This window comes from Malania oleifera, chromosome 3, assembly GCF_029873635.1.
Source record: "Malania oleifera isolate guangnan ecotype guangnan chromosome 3, ASM2987363v1, whole genome shotgun sequence".
Classification (NCBI taxonomy): Eukaryota; Viridiplantae; Streptophyta; class Magnoliopsida; order Santalales; family Ximeniaceae; genus Malania; species Malania oleifera.
In genome coordinates this window covers 120819025-120835044 of record NC_080419.1, presented here as the reverse complement: position 1 = coordinate 120835044, position 16020 = coordinate 120819025, and the positions used below count along the sequence as shown (strand labels likewise).

The following is a 16020-nucleotide window of genomic DNA, read 5'->3' as shown; positions in this document are numbered from 1 at the left end:
CGTACTTTAATATCGATAATTAACTTCTGTGGATTTAAATCATTCATTGTTGTTGAAGTATTGGGTAAAATTGAACACCTTCCCTCAATGATAGGCCTCTCCTTGTATTTATAATATATATCAAATACATTCTCATGACTATAATACCATGTCAGATAACCATTCTACCTGAAAGCTTAAGCTGTTAGGTTATGGGCCAACAGTGCATATCAATCTTTAACAATCCCTCACATGTGCAGCGCGATATCACGTGGAGAGATAAACAAATGATAAAGACACCAATTTAAAATCGCTTAGCCCCTCTATTGCGGAGTGGCTTAAGAGACCCTTTGAAGAAGCTGGAATCCTCCAAGACATCAGAGACTGTAATGGTGACGAAGTACCTGGCCTCGATGGTTTCTCCTTATCCTTTTTTCTGTCTAATTGGGACACACTCAAATAAGACCTCATTGACACTTTTGAGGACTTCATTAGATCAGGTTGGTTCGTGTGCAAGATTAACACCACGTTTCTTACCCTGAATCTGAAGAAATCTGGGGCTTTTGACATCAAGGACTTTCGTCCAATTAGCATGGTGGAGAGTTTGTTTAAGATTATTGGTAAAGTCCTTGCTAAAGGGATCAAAAGAGCCATCCCAGAAGTTATTGGGCAGCACCAACCTGCCTTTGTTGCCGGAAGCAGGTCATGGATGCAGCCCTCATTGCTAAGGAGGTAGTGGATTCCTATCAGTGAGGAAAGAGAGGCGGCTTGGTGTGTAAACGTGATATGGAGAAAGCCTTCGATCATGTCAATTGAAACTTTCTTCTTTATCTTCTTAGAAGACGGGTTTTGGGGAGCGATGGTGTAGTTGGATCACCTACTGCATATATACTCCATGCTTATTAATGCTCATCAATTGGTACCCCTTTAACTTCTTTGGCACCTCCAGAGGTCTAAGATAAGGGGATCCTTTGTCTCCCTTCCTTTTCATTGTGGTGATGGAGGTGCTGAGTCTCATTATGGAAAAAGCCACTGACAGAGGACACCTTAGGGCCTCAGAGTCGCAGTAATTGAAGATCTCTGGAGGTCTCTAACCTTTTATTCACAGATGACACCATCATTTTTTGTGAGGATGATGACCCTCTTTATATTCTTAACTCGCGTTGTATATTAGTAGCATTCAAGGCCGCCTCAGGTTTGAAAGTCAATCTTGGAAAAAGTGAAATCATTCCAGTCGGTGACGGTTCAAGAAGACCTATCCTTGCAGATCTCTTAGGATGCAAATTAGGATCCTTCCCTTTCAGCTACCTCGGGCTACCTCTTGGAGTTCGATTTAAAAACAAAAGAGCTTGGAACCCCATAATCGAGAAGCTTGAGAAAGTTCTAGCGAGATGGAAAAGGAACTTCTTGACAAAAGGAGGGAGACTTATTTTTATTAAAAGCACCTTGACAACCCTTCTGGTTTACTTCTTGTCTCTTCTCCCCATCCTGATTTCTATTGTCGAAAGGCTGGAAGGGATTCAAAGGAACTTCCTTTTGGGGAACTTGGGAGCAAAATTCAGATTCCACCTAGTGAAAAAATGGGGCCTGGTCAAACAATTAATCAGTGCAGGAGGCTTGGGTTTAAAGTTCCTTCGCATCTTCATTAAAGCCCTTCTTGGAAAATGGCTTTGGAGATTCATGACTGAGAAGGATCACCCATGGCGGAAAATTGTGGCTATAAAAAATATGGGCTTGAGCACAATGGGTGGACCTCCCGAGCTAGCAGAGGACCTTATGGTTTAAGGGTGTGGAAATACATTAGGAAAGGTTGGAGTCGTTGGACCATTGGAATGACTTCTCCATTATCAGATTTCAGGTGGGGAATGGAGACAATTTTACTTTTGGCATGATGTGTGGATCTATAAGGTGGCTGATGTAGGACGGCTCTAAGTAGCTCTAGTCCTACGGTTTACCCTCTTTGTAGCACACACAATATCACAATATATGGGAAGAATTGAATCAACCAAGCATGAACATCACAAACATATTCTAATGATCACGAGTTGTTGAGATTTTGAAAACGTATATGATTTGGTTAGAAACCCTTAGTTGATCATTTCATTCAAGTAATCAAGTTCACTTTAAAAGATGTTATTTTAGAAGTCTTAGATCACAAGTCCTAGTGTACAAATCAAATATCCCTAAGCATGGTACTGGCAAGCATGTTCATGTTGAAAATCTAGGAAGATTCAAAGAGAATGAACAAGGTTTTTTTTCAATCAAGGGTTTGGTAGAGTTTCAAGGCTTACAAGGTACCTTTAGGGGCTGTCTTAGATGGTCACAAACAAGGAATTGAAACGAGCTTACCAAAAGATTCGGAATGACAAACACCAAGACGCATGAGTACTCGATTCACACCACAAACAAGCTTGTTGATTCTTCTGAATATTGAGACAAGAATGAAGCTTGAGGAAGGTTGTGGCTGTGGGCTATGAAAGAGTAGTGGGCGTGTAGTGTTGATGATGACGTTATGTTGTCCTGGTCTCTCACCACCCAATCTTCGGGGACACGTCGTGTAATTTCACACTACTCACTCACAAGGAGAATAACAAGATTCACAAGTCTAAGCAAAGGTTTCTTTTTAATTGACAATGCAATGCCTTTTTACAATACAAGTGATGACATATTTATAGCCTTACATGAGCATGCACATGACTTCTTAAGAGATTAAATAAAATACAAAAGTAAAATAAAGAAGACAAGACACTTTGACTTGCAAGTTGTCATCCTTTTAGCTTCCAAAAGAAGCTTCAATTGCTGCAACTAAAGTTCTTTGACTTGCAAGTTTCCAAGCTAGCTTCCAAGAGAAGCTTCAATTGCTGTAAATAAAGTTTTCAATTGCTGCAACTAAAGTCTTCAATTGCTGCAAATAAAGTTTACATCTAATGGTGGACTTCGGGCGGTCGTCCACATGTCACAATATTTGTGAAAGATACTCGAGGTGCATGTTAATCCCCATTAGTGGCTCTCAGTGATAGAGATGCTCACATTAGCCAGCACCTTCAATAATCTCTTCAGGGTTTTTTTTTGGATGATCTCTTTTCCTAGAAATGTGGAAGATTGGGAACTTCACCCGCTCATTGATTTTTACAGTCATCTTTACAAAATCCAGTCTCAAACTATTGACCTTCCTGTTTGGTCCTTGGACAAGAAGGGGGTCTTCATTATTAGATCCTTTTACAAGAAACTTTTTATCTGAGAGTCGATCAACATTCAATCCCCTTGGACTCAATTATGGAAGACAGCTGCCCCAAAAATGGTTGCTTTTTTTACCTAGGAAGTAGCTCATGATAAGATCTTGACACTGGACAACTTGCAGAGAAGGGCGTTCTCCATTGCCAATAGATGTGCTCTCTGCATGGTTGAGGCTGAATAATTTACCATACCCTTCTCCACTGCCCCTATACTAGAAATCTTTAGAATGTGGCTTTCTCTCGTATTGAACAAAGGTGGGTTGCCACTAGATTTGTGGGAGGGGAACTCTGGGCCTAGAGAAGGATCCAAGCAACAAAGGAAAAGAAAAAGGATTTGTCTCTATTCCTTGCAATTTTTTCTGGTGTGCTTGGAAAGAGAGGAACATGAGGGTTTCCAAAATCCAATCTTGAAGCTTCAGTTTAGCAAAGAGCAGTGGTTTACGGCAGCTACTAGTTGACATAGTGGACTTGTGGCAAATGAGTTTAATGTAATTTTTGATTTCTGTGACACAATATAGGGTGATTGACTTCTTGTACTTTGGCAACGCTGACAACAAGACTAGAACCTAGGACCTCTTGATAACTAGATTTGATATAATGTTGGAGTATTGAGTAATACGGAAGACCTTCCTCAGTGATAGGTATCTCCCTCTATTTGTGGCCTTTTCCACATAAAAAGGGAATCTTTTGATACAATAGAAGCAAAAGTGATATTATTCAAGAATCAAAGTGAATTTGCTTTATAAAAGAATATATCAATGAACTTTTATGAAATGGTTTCACGGGATTCATCCATTTTTCTTGATCATGGGATATCTTTGAGAAATAAGAATTCTGTGTTATCAAAGGATTTCTTGCGAAATAAAGTACATTCTTATGAAGTTTGTGTTATAGTTGCTAACTTGCTATGCTAATAGGAAGAGAAGATTTCAAAATAATAGTAAGATGATGTTTTTTCCTTTTGATATTTTGTGTTTCACTTTACGAGGAACATTCAATGATCAATTAATCACTCTTTTGGTTCCCAAATAGCCTTGAAAACTACTATTCAAACAATGATATGCATCACCACAATATTAAACTCTAAGCTAATATTTGTTAGCTATCATTTGTCTGGCTGGAAAGATTTGGGATCTAAATGCTTGTTTTTATCTCTCTCTCTCTCTCTCTCTCTCTCTCTCTTTTACACATACACACACACACATTAAATATTAGCTTCTTTGCCTCAAAATATGAGCTTCCAAAAAAATATAAACATGCTATGATTTATCAACCTTTTAGTTTGTAGGATTCTAGGGCTCTTTGATAGCCATTTTATTTTGCGTTTGCCTTTAGTCTTTGGTAATGCTATTTCTTAAAATTGTTCTTAGAAAATATTCTTGAAAGTTGCGTAGAAAAAAAAAAAAAAAAAAATTCTTAAATGCATCCTATTTTCAGAAAAATGAACTATCACTGAATTAAACTTACGACTTATATGATGAAACTATGGCAAAGGGTAATTGAATAAAGAATAAGAATGGAAACAAAGGTCAATGAGAATTAGTTTGGTTTTATGCTTGGGAGATTGACAATAGAAGTTGTTTACCTTCTAAGAAGATTAATAGAAGAAAAAAAAAAAGGGACTTGCATATGGTCTTATCGACTTAGAGAAAATGCATCCTATTTTCAGAAAAATGAACTATCACTGAATTAAACTTACGACTCATATGATGAAACTATGGCAAAGGGTAATTGAATAAAGAATAAGAATGGCAACGAAGGTCAATGAGAATTAGTTTGGTTTTATGCTTGGGAGATTGACAATAGAAGTTGTTTACCTTCTAAGAAGATTAATAGAAGAAAAAAAAAGGGGACTTGCATGTGGTTTTACTGACTTAGAGAAAGCATATGCTAGAGTACTAGAAAAATTATATTGGGGGGTTTTTAGAAAGAATGGAGTATGTAGTGGATATATTGATATTATTAAGGATATGTATGATAGAGTAATGGCTAGCGTTAGGACTGCAGGAGGTGAGGCAAGAGAATCTCCAATCTCAATAGGTGTTCATCAAGGTTTTATGCTGAGCCCCTATTTGTTTGCTTTAGTGATTAATGCATTTTCTAGGAATATCCAAAACGAGGTCCATGGTTTATGCTATTTGCAGATGATATTATTTTGATTGATGGAAATAGGAGTGGGGTAGAATCTAAGTTAGAACTTTGGGGAACTTAAAGTCTAGAGGTTTTAGGATAAGTAAGGATAATACATAATATATGAAATGTAATTTTAACCATGCAAGGAGTATTGAAGATAAGATTAGACTTGATAATCAAGAAATCTATAGCACTAGTAGTTTTTGGTATCGTGGATCTACTATGCTAGCGGAAGGAGAAATTGAAGATTTAGTTCATAGGCTTAAAGTAGGATGGATAAAATGGAGGAGTGCTTCAGGTGTATTGTGCTATTGTAGAATACCATTAAGACTAAATGGAAAGTTCTATAGAACGATCATAAGACCGGCCATGCTATATGGATTGGAATGTTGGGTAACTAAGAAACAACATATTCTAAAAGTAAAAGTTGTTGAAATTTGAATACTGAGGTAGATGAATGGTGTTACATTAAAGGATAAAATAAGAAATGATCGAATTCTCTTAAATTGTGCATAGCACTGATAGAAGATAAGATAAAAGAAGGGCGGTTTAGAGAGTTTGGAAATTTGAAATGCAAGCCAAGTAGTGCACTAGTCAATAGGAGTGAACTGGTCAACTGGTTATTGTTAATGGTACTAGAAGAGATAGGGGTATATTTTAAAATTGCTTGGAGTGAGTTAGTGTTGAGGCCTTTTACAGCTCTTAAATTAATCGAGGAAAATGCCCTCGATCGTGTGAATTAGTGAAAAAGGATTTCATATAGCCAACCCCACATAGTGGAACTTAAGGCTTGTATGAAAAATTGAATTTTCTAAAATGAGATGTGCTAACAATTGAAAATGATCCAAGAATTCTATGTTTCCTTTATTTTTAAAATATTTTTTTAGAAACAGTGATGTTCCATATAATTTTATATGCAATGGCAACGTCAAAATGCTATTCAATAGGAGGAAGAAGGAGAAGGAGAAGGAGAAGGAGAAGAAGGAGAGGAAAGACTGGAGCAAGACCTTGATGTTTTTGGTTCCGACAGAGAGATTGGGATTGATGAGAATATGTTCAGGCAGTTGGCGGATCAGACCTCGTTTAGTTATTACAAAGCTTCGTCTTGCACAAATATTTCTTCGGGTTCTTTAGCCCAAAGAGGTAATTTTTTGCAAGCCTTGAATATAACCTCTAAATCCAAAACTCCATGGATTATTGATTTTGGTGCTTATGACCACATGACTGATGCCTATCATCTTTTCTCATCATATTCACCCTGTCCTAGAAATTTGAAAGTTAAAATTGCAGATGGATCACTCTCTTCTGTCACAGGCCAAGGGAATATCCGACTCTTTGACTCCATCACATTAGAGTCTGTTCTTCATGTTCCTAATTTTTCCTGCAACTTACTATCCATTAGCCAGTTAACTAAAAAATCCAATTGTTCTGCTAAATTTCTTCCCTCTCATTGTGTTTTTGAGGACCTATCATCGGGGAAGACAATTGGCAATGCTAAGGAGTATGAGGGACTCTACTACTTTGAGGAGGCTAATGTGAGTGAACAATGTAAAACTATTATTTGTGATTCTGCATTTGTTTTTAGGGATAGTGAAATTTTGTTATGGCATTCTAGGATGGGTCATCCAAAATTTGAATATCTAAGACGTTTATTTCCTTCCATTTGTTCAAATAAAACGTCTTTTGAATTTTAGTGTGAGATTTGTGAACTTGCAAAACACCAACGTAATTCCTTTCCAAAATCCTCATACAAACCATCCGGACCCTTTACTATGATTCACAGTGATTTATGGGGGCCCTCGCTCTCTTAGTCACACTCACACGAGATGGTTTGTTACTTTTATTGATGATCATACTCGTCTTTGTTGGGTTTACTTGTTGAAAGATAAAACCGAAGTCCGTTCTATTTTTATCAGTTTCCACTCCATGATTCAAACACAAATCCAAACTCACATTCAAATTTTATGTACTGATAATGGTAAGGAATATTTCAATGATATCTTGGGATATTATCTTCAAGAAAATGGAATTGTTCATCAGAGTTTCTGTGTAGATACCCCTCAACAAAATGGGATTGCTGAACGGAAAAATAGGCATATTCTTGAAGTAGCTCAGGCATTAATGTTTACTACAAATATGAAAAAAAACTTTTGGGGCGATGTCATTTTAACAGCTACATATCTCATTGAAACCTAAGGTGTAGTCCCTAGAGGGGGGGAGGGGGTGAATTGGGTTTATAAAATTCTTTTTAAGTCTTTTTAACAAATTCACAACCTTTTGTATACTTAGCAAACACATAAGAATGTTTTGATTTTAAATGCTCAATTAAACCAGCCAAAGATTTTGATAACACAAACCAATGATTCAAAATATAATACTCTCAGCTTTTGAATAATTCAATCAATCAATCAAAACACAAGATACTTAACCACTTGCAAAAGCTGCAACACTTCTTTGATTTAGCGTTTGCAAAAACTTAGCTTATAGTTTTAAATAAAGCCCTGTATGAATGAATATTGGTGTGCTTCTTTTAACCAAGATTTCCGCAAACGATTAATTAACGTACTCCCTTTAAGGTTTCCACAAAAGATTAATCAATGTACTTTCTTAAATTAAAAGTTTTTCTCAAATCTCAATTTCAGCTAACTGCACTTAGAAACACAATTTATAGATGCTGAAAATTTAAAGAGTAAAGGTTAAGAGTGAGACCGATTTTTTTACAAGGTTCGGCTTATACCCAGTTGACGTCCTCGTCTTAGGCAAGACCACCTAAGGATTCCACTAAACCGTTCCTTTGCGGGCGGAACAAGCCGTTTCCAATCCCTCCTTTAGGGTGAAGCCCCCTCTCCAAGCGATACCCCGCGCTCGGTACAACGATCCAATGACCTAAACTGTCAAAGAAACAAGGAAACAAGAAGGATTTCTTTTGTACAAGAGATGCTCTCAGATAGAGCTGATTAGTACAAATAAAGCTCAACTAATATACTTCAAAACAAATATCAAAAGAAATTGAATTAAAGCACAAGAATTATTTCACCGGAATTTTTCTCTTGATGTGAATCAGTAAAGCAGAGGGTTGAGCTCAGAGAAGATTGATCAACAACTCAGAATATCTCAGCAATTCTCAGTATGAAAGTGTGAGTAAGAGAGCTTTGAGAGAGAAAGAGCAATATGGCTTGAAAACAGATTTTCAATTCTTGATGCTGATTTGATTTAAGAAATCATGTATTTATTAGGCTCAAAAAGTGTTTAATTCGTGTTGCCCGAGTTACTTTGAGTGTTTCCCAAGTTTATACGAAGTTTGGGGCACAAGTAATATAAATTTGAATTTTAAACTTTAAAAAATATAGCCGTTAACAGTGGTTAGGCGCTTGTGGTCTCGGGGTCAGTCGCCTGAAGTTTCTAAACACAGTGTATATTTTCAACTTAAAATAGGGTCAGGCGCCTGAGGTTACAAGGGTCAAGCACCTGGGCCTACACTGCCTGTTCAGAATTTCTTCGGAAAAATCTTCAAGCTCTTGAGGTTTAAAGTTCAGTCGCTTGAACAGTTATAAATGCTGTTTTTTCAGTTTAGTTTCAAAAACTCTTAGCCATCTTGTTTTGTTACTTTAAAAAAAATTTTTCCGAGGTTTTCAAAATAAGGTTTCTAAGTCCATATCAACCCCTAATGAGTTTTAAAGCATTTCAAAGTTATATTTAGAATGAAGTACTTACATAAGTCATCCTAAATACTTAAACACTCTAAGCTTGAAGTCTTCATATGTGTCTTTGCTTTGAATCCTCTTAGACTTGAGCTTGAGTCTTCTTTAAGCTTCCACTTGCTTTGAACATTATGGTCCTCTTGAGCTTTCTTTTGATCACTTTGTTGATGGAATATGGCTTTATGGTACTTGTGATCTTGAACTTTCATTTCTTTGATCCTTTTGACCTTTGTCATACAAGGTGTCCTAAAATATCATCACTTAAACGACAACTTGTTAAATTATCCTTTATTTGTTATCGTCAAAACAAGATTTGAAAGCCATGTTAGGCCAACACTCATTAATCGAATGCCTAGTCGAGTTCTCTCTTTTGTCACTCCTCTCCAAAAATTCCAAGAATGTTTTCCCAACTCTCGGCTCCACTCCAATCTCTCTCCGAAAATCTTTGGATGTACTGCATTTGTTCATGTTCATGCTCACAATCGGGATAAATTGGAACCTTGTGCCATTAAGTGGGTTTTTATTGGTTACTCTCCTATTCAGAAAGGTTACAAATGTTATGATCCTGTCACAAAAAAAATATTTGTTAGCGTTGATGTCACATTCTTTGAAATCACTCCTTACTTCCCAAAGCCTTCTCTTCAGGGGGAGAAAGGGAGTGAAGATCGGTTCTTTGATTTCTCTGTTGATAAATCCGTGCCATACACTGAGTCTACCATTGCATCATTTCCTGACTTGTCGTGTACAAAAGACCACTTAAACTCAGGGAGAGATGCAGAAAAACAAAACAACACAGAAATACTTGTTTACTCAAGAAAGCCAAACACAAAGAATAGGGAGAATCTCATACCTGAGGCACCAAGAGAGTTGGAACCAGTGATAGCTCCAAACAATCATGAGTCCACGTCCAATCCCGATCAGGTAATGGATGGCCATGTGCTCCCTTCTGATAAGCTATACCTGATGACATTAATTTACTTATTGCAGTTATAAAACAAATTAGGTCATGTACTCAATATCTCTGGTCAAAATACATGTCTTATAAAAGCCTGTCTACAAAATATCATGACAGGATAAAAATTCGAAAGAATATCAAGGAAGCCTTAAAAATTCCTGAATGGAGGGAAGCTGTAATGGAGGAAATATGGGTTCTGGAAAAGAATGGAACTTGGAACATTTTGAATTTGCCGAGAGGGAAGAAGCCAATTGGATGTAAATGGATCTTCTCAGTGAAATATAGAGCTGATGGGACAGTTGAACGGTATTAAGCCCGACTTGTTGCAAAAGGGTTTACACAGACCTATGGTAAGAGACAATTCTGATTGTGTATGTTGATGATATAATCCTAACTGGAGATGTTACAATGGAGATGGAAAGATTGAAGAAAGTCCTAGCTGCTGAGTTTGAAGTTAAAGACCTGGGACAAATGCGATACTTCTTAGGAATGGAAGTTGCCAGATCAGAAAAAGGATATCAGTATCTCTCAGCGAAAGTATATCCGTGATCTCCTAACTGAAACTGGCATGCTTGGATACAAACCTATTGAAACCGCCATTGAAGCAGTAAAGAGAGTTGAAGACTGCGAAATATAAGTTGAAAGGAGAGGTATTAGAGATTGGTTGGTAAACTCATTTATCTATCACATACGAGACCCGACATTGCATTTGCAGTTAGTGTGGTAAGCCAACACATGCATTCACCCAAAAAGACTCACCTAGATGCCGTGTACAAGATCCTTAGGTATCTCAAGGGCTCTTCGGGCAAAGGACTCTTCTTCAAGAAGTGTGAAAGCAAGGAAGTAGAAGTTTTCACAGATGCAGATTGGGCAGGATCAACAGAAGATTGAAGGTCTACCATCGGATACTGCACCTTTGTATGGGGAAATTTGGTGACTTGGAGGAGTAAAAAATAGAATGTAGTGGCTTGAAGTAGTGCTGAGGTTGAATTCAGGGCAGTTGCACAAGGGATATGTGAAGGACTGTGATTACGGAAACTCTTGGAAGAATTACAGATCCTGGTGAAATTCCCTATCAAACTCTACTATGACAACAAAGCAGTCATTAGTATCTCTCTCAATCCAGTTCAACATGACATGACTAAGTATGTAGAAGTTGACCGAGACACTTTATCAAAGAAAAGGTTGAAGAAGGAACCATTTGTATGACGTATGTACCTACCAAGGAACAAACCGCAGATATTTTTACCAAAGGGTTAGCCCAACAGAGTTTCGATGATTTCATCCGCAAGTTGGACATGATCAATATCTATGATCCAACTTGAGGGGGAGTGTAGAAATCCCATGCGTATTGGAGAGATTTAGGGGGTATTTATTGTATATTATTGAGTGAGATTCTTTTAGGAGATTGTTTCCATATTTAGAGTAGAGATTGTATTATAAGTAGTTTGTATTGGCTTGTGCAAATTAATTAAAGAAATACAGAAATTCCATTCTGTTTTCAGCAACATTTGTGTGTCCAACAGTTCCTTGTCTATTTCTGCGTTCCGCTTTTGCTTTGAGAATTTGGAATAAGCTTTTTGGGTTATTTGCATTGGGTTTGTCCGGAGTTGGCTGAGGATTTGGTAGGAGTAAGGACTGCACTGTGGAGATGTGTGGTTATTAGCAAACATTGTTAATCTTATTCTCCTTATTATATATTCTTTATTTTCTAATGAATTCATCCTTAAAAAAAATGAAAATGAAAAAAAAAGAATCCACATGGTATTGGGGTTGGCAATTCACCACTTTGACTTGTCCTTGTAAACCTACTTTTATGGATTTATATTGGCTTTTTATTGTCCTGTGCAATGCAAACGTGCACTAGGAATCTACCAAAATTTGTATTGTTGCTCCCCTACATCATATATCTAATGGTAAACTTTGAAGGCCATTGGTACACTGGAACATAAAATTGTAAAACTATATGAAAGATCTCAAGCAGTATTCCATTTTAAAACTGAGCAACAGTGAAGCTGTTAACTTTTTAATGTTGGATATGGTTTGTTTTCATTTATTTATTGTTGCATGGTCTGGATATATTTGTTTATTATTTTCCCATTGAAGGGGATTAATCATTTAGGATATTGTACATTGTTGTTTCTATCCAATCCCTTGTCTGGTGTCAAAATCCTCGAATGACAGCTCCCTCACCCCCAAAAAATAAAATAAAATAAAATATCACTGCAGTTTTTTTCTTCATTATGAAAAAATATTTGATTATCCACTCTGTTGCTGTTAGCTTTTAATATTCTTAATGAGCTCTATTGGCATTACTTTATGTGTTAAAATGAGTGCCAGTTTTTTTTATCCAGCTTGCCCAGCCAGAGCAACTTTTTTCAGCATGATCTGTATCTGGTTTGGACCAACGCTTGTGGCATGCCAACTTCAAAACTAGACCAGTTTTAGAGCAATGACAGGGAAGAAACTTGCCTACGAGGCTGGTGGAATAGCAGCAGGATTTGCCACTACAAGTTCTTGATTAATGATTCAACTAGGGGCGTATTTGAGTTGGGTCAAGTTGACAGAGTGGGATACTCAAACTCAACTTGGCAAACTCGACCCCACTCAAAAAATTTGGGGCAAAATACGCTGACCTCCTCTGTCAATTCAGAAAGTAATGCTGGCCTCCTTTGACATTTAACAACCCTTATACCCCCTCTGGTAGTTGAACATCTCCTAGAAAAACATAAGTGAGTCAAGGAACTACTATTGTGAGTGTTTGAAGTAATGGGATAGAGAGCAAATGCCCAATACATCTATCCACTAAGTGCATTTTCTGACAAGGAACCACTGCAGCAACCAACACCATGGTTATTCTTAAAACTCATCCAAGAAGTGTATGAGTACTTTTTTTTTGGCATTAAAGCTTTTCCACTCCCAATTTAGGGGCTTAAATTTGTTATTTTGACAAATATATCAAGCTATCATTGAATGTCAACAAAGGGGTGTGTAAGAGTCATTCTATTTAATGTTGCAGGAGGTCAGTGTCTTTTTAAAGTCAAAGGAGATTTGCGTCTTGTAAACAAATTTTGTTGTGCGGGTTTTTTTTTTTTTGGGCCGGGGGGGGGGGGGGGGGGGGGGTTGTCTTTTGTGCTATATTTTTAGCTTGAAACTTGTCTCAAATTCAATTGATCTTGTAGATTTTGAACTTGAGATTGATTCAATTGCTGGTTGTAAACTGAGCTAGACTCGATTAAGTTATGATATATTCCTTGTGCAATAATCACAGTTCCCAAAACTCGAAAGTCAATTAGTCAAGCTATTCTAATTGGTCAAGCTTGAATTGAGTTAGGAACAAGGAGTAGCTTGTGAGTTGCCTTGACTCACACCCATAGACTCAACCAGAACTTTAGACTCAGGCAGGGCCCATGAATAATCTTTGTTGCTTCATGTGCCTTCCTATTATCTGAGCTTGTTGGGTTTGAAATCATGGATGAGGTGTGTGCACATGTGTTACCTTACGCTGATAATTAAATGAATGGAGTACAAGATTCCAACTCTAGATCTTTAGGTTAAGGAAGCTTTTATATGTTTTTGAAGAACCACTCATTTTAATTATTAAGCTATTATTTGAGGGATTGAGATTAAGTTTTATTTAGTAATACAAGTGTAGCAGAATATCTTGTTGTGAGAGGAACACAAATTTTCCCAGTGATATTTGTTTCTGCTCTGTATCTGAGAAACTGATGGAATACCATTTTCAAAATTTACTTGATTTGTTGAGAGAAAAATAGAATTAGAACTTGCAATTTCTTGATGCTTGGACTCGTAACTTTCAGCTTCTACAGCAGATGATCGGCCACGGGCTCAAGAATCAATACCATTACAGTCTTCTCATGAAGTAGCAGATGCAAACGATAGAAGCCCAGGAAGGCCAGAAGCCTGCCCAGCTGATGGCAATAGACTTGAAACTTCAAGAGAAGCATCTGGGCGTGCTGGTGGAAGTCGATCGCCTGAAGATGTTACAATGTTGGATGAAGAGATTTCAGGACAAGCGGAGTCCGAGTCCGTGAAGCGCCGGTTTGTGGAGCGTACCGAAGGCTATGGCATTCCACAGCTTGAGAGACTCTACACTCGTGCTATGAAAGGTGTATTTGAAACTAAAGATACAGGAGTGGGATTTACCAAGCCTTCAATTTTAAGGTTTCTGTCGTGGTTTGCTGAGGATGAGGCAAATTTCTGAGTTTGGAACTTTTCTCCCTGAAATTCTTTTTTACTGTTTTGATTTACACTTGAATAAGTTAATGTATAAAGTCCGGATTTTTTTCCCCCCGATGCAATATTGAGTTATAATCTCTCTCCAGCGTGTGATTAAACCAACCACATAAAACTACTATGGAAATGCATTCTTATGTTATCGTTTATATTAAAAAACTATAGAAAGAGAAAAGAAAAAAAAAAATAGAATTAAGGTACAATATATAGAATAGAGAACAGCTCCCCAAGCCCACTCTTTTTCAGAAAAAGAAATGTTTCAAGAGAAACCATTAGCACGGAATGGTAAGGCCCCTACTCTTACCCAATATACCTGAACTGAAATAATTGCGAACATTGCATCCCATATTTTATTTGTTTTCTAGAGCTAGAAAATAAATTCACATTTAGAGTATTGCGGTTCCTTTCTTTGTAGAAATGGAAGGAAAATAAGAAAGAAATTTATTTTTTATTATGTATTTTGTTAGTATCAAATTTACGAATGTTTATTGTAATATAATTATTTTTTTAAAAGAAATTTAATGCTGATGATGTGTAAAACTTCTATTTAGTTCATTAATTTGTTATATATTCTATTTTTTTTTTAATTTTTCTTGATAATTAAATATAAAAGATTAATTGTTTTATTTTTTTTTCTTTTTCTGATGTTTTATAAGTTCCAAATGATACATTAGGGATTGTTAATCTCCGTGGAAAGGTGTATCATTGGGTAGCTGTATTTGTTCATGGTCGCGCAAAATGTCCAGTTGGGGAGCAAACTACATAGTTATTGTGCTTGTTTAGGATAACTGATTAATAATTTTCAATCATTTTGGCTCATTTGGAACTTGAAAAATAAGAAAAGAGAGAAAATGTGAAAGACTTTCATATTTAATTATCAAGAAAAGTAAGAAAGAAAAAAAAAAAGAGAAATTAAATAAATAAATAAAATTTAATTTTACACGCCATTAATATTTCATTTTTTAAAATTTTTAATTAAATGCGAATATATTTTTATTTTTTAATAGTTTTTGATATAAGGAGAAAACATAATGAAAAATAAATTTTTTTTACTATTTTCCTTTCCTCTCCCCAAACAAGTTTTTAACTAATAGGAAACACCTATATGTTTGGATGAAAAAAACTTATCTGGAGAAAGAAACAAAAAGGGAAAGAATAAAAAACAACTTTTCATGGTATTTTCTCGCTATATCAAATTTTATTAGCAATAAAAATTAGTTCAAATGTGATTATAAATCTAAAAAAGTTAAACCTAGTAATGTGTAAGATAAAATTTATGTTCTTTCATCTATTATATATTTTATTTTATTTTTTTACTCTATCGAGAACATGAAAAAGCGATTTCTTTATATTTATTATCATTTTTTTTATTTTCTTGATATCTTTTAAATTCTCAACATGAGACCTAGTGTTGTGAAAAATAATTTTTATTTTTTTCAAATAATTATAAAACATGCAGCCATATTTTTTAGGTTTCTAGCATTTTATAGAAAAATAAGATAAAATGATTTAAAAAAAAAAATAATTTCTAGCGTTCTTAAGTAAATATTGAGAAAACTTAAAAGTAAGGTGTCTTTTTTCTAATTATTTGTAAAACTAAAAGTTAAAAAATAAAAATTAATTTGCACAACTAAATAAGCCTTTAGATTTTTCAAATACCGGCCATGAGTGTTCTATTGCTCCATACCCGTAAATTAATTATTTTTAGGAATGATGAAAAAAAATATATTCAATGAAAACTACCTACTCTTTCATTAAT

At 35.9% G+C, this 16020-nt stretch overlaps 1 protein-coding gene across 3 annotated transcripts in view; it reads left to right on the top strand.

The window, feature by feature from the left end:
* Positions 1-14326, top strand: part of LOC131151733 (ATPase family AAA domain-containing protein At1g05910) — a 39683-nt gene extending 25357 nt beyond the window's left edge. For 2 of the 3 annotated variants that reach the window (XM_058103128.1, XM_058103129.1), the window contains exon 11: positions 13826-14326. In XM_058103128.1, the coding sequence (XP_057959111.1) occupies positions 13826-14229 (404 nt within the window). In that variant the 3' untranslated portion in view covers positions 14230-14326. The remainder of the gene's footprint in view (positions 1-13825) is intronic. The other variant, XM_058103130.1, reaches the window with a different exon arrangement.
* The last annotated feature ends 1694 nt before the right edge of the window (positions 14327-16020 follow it).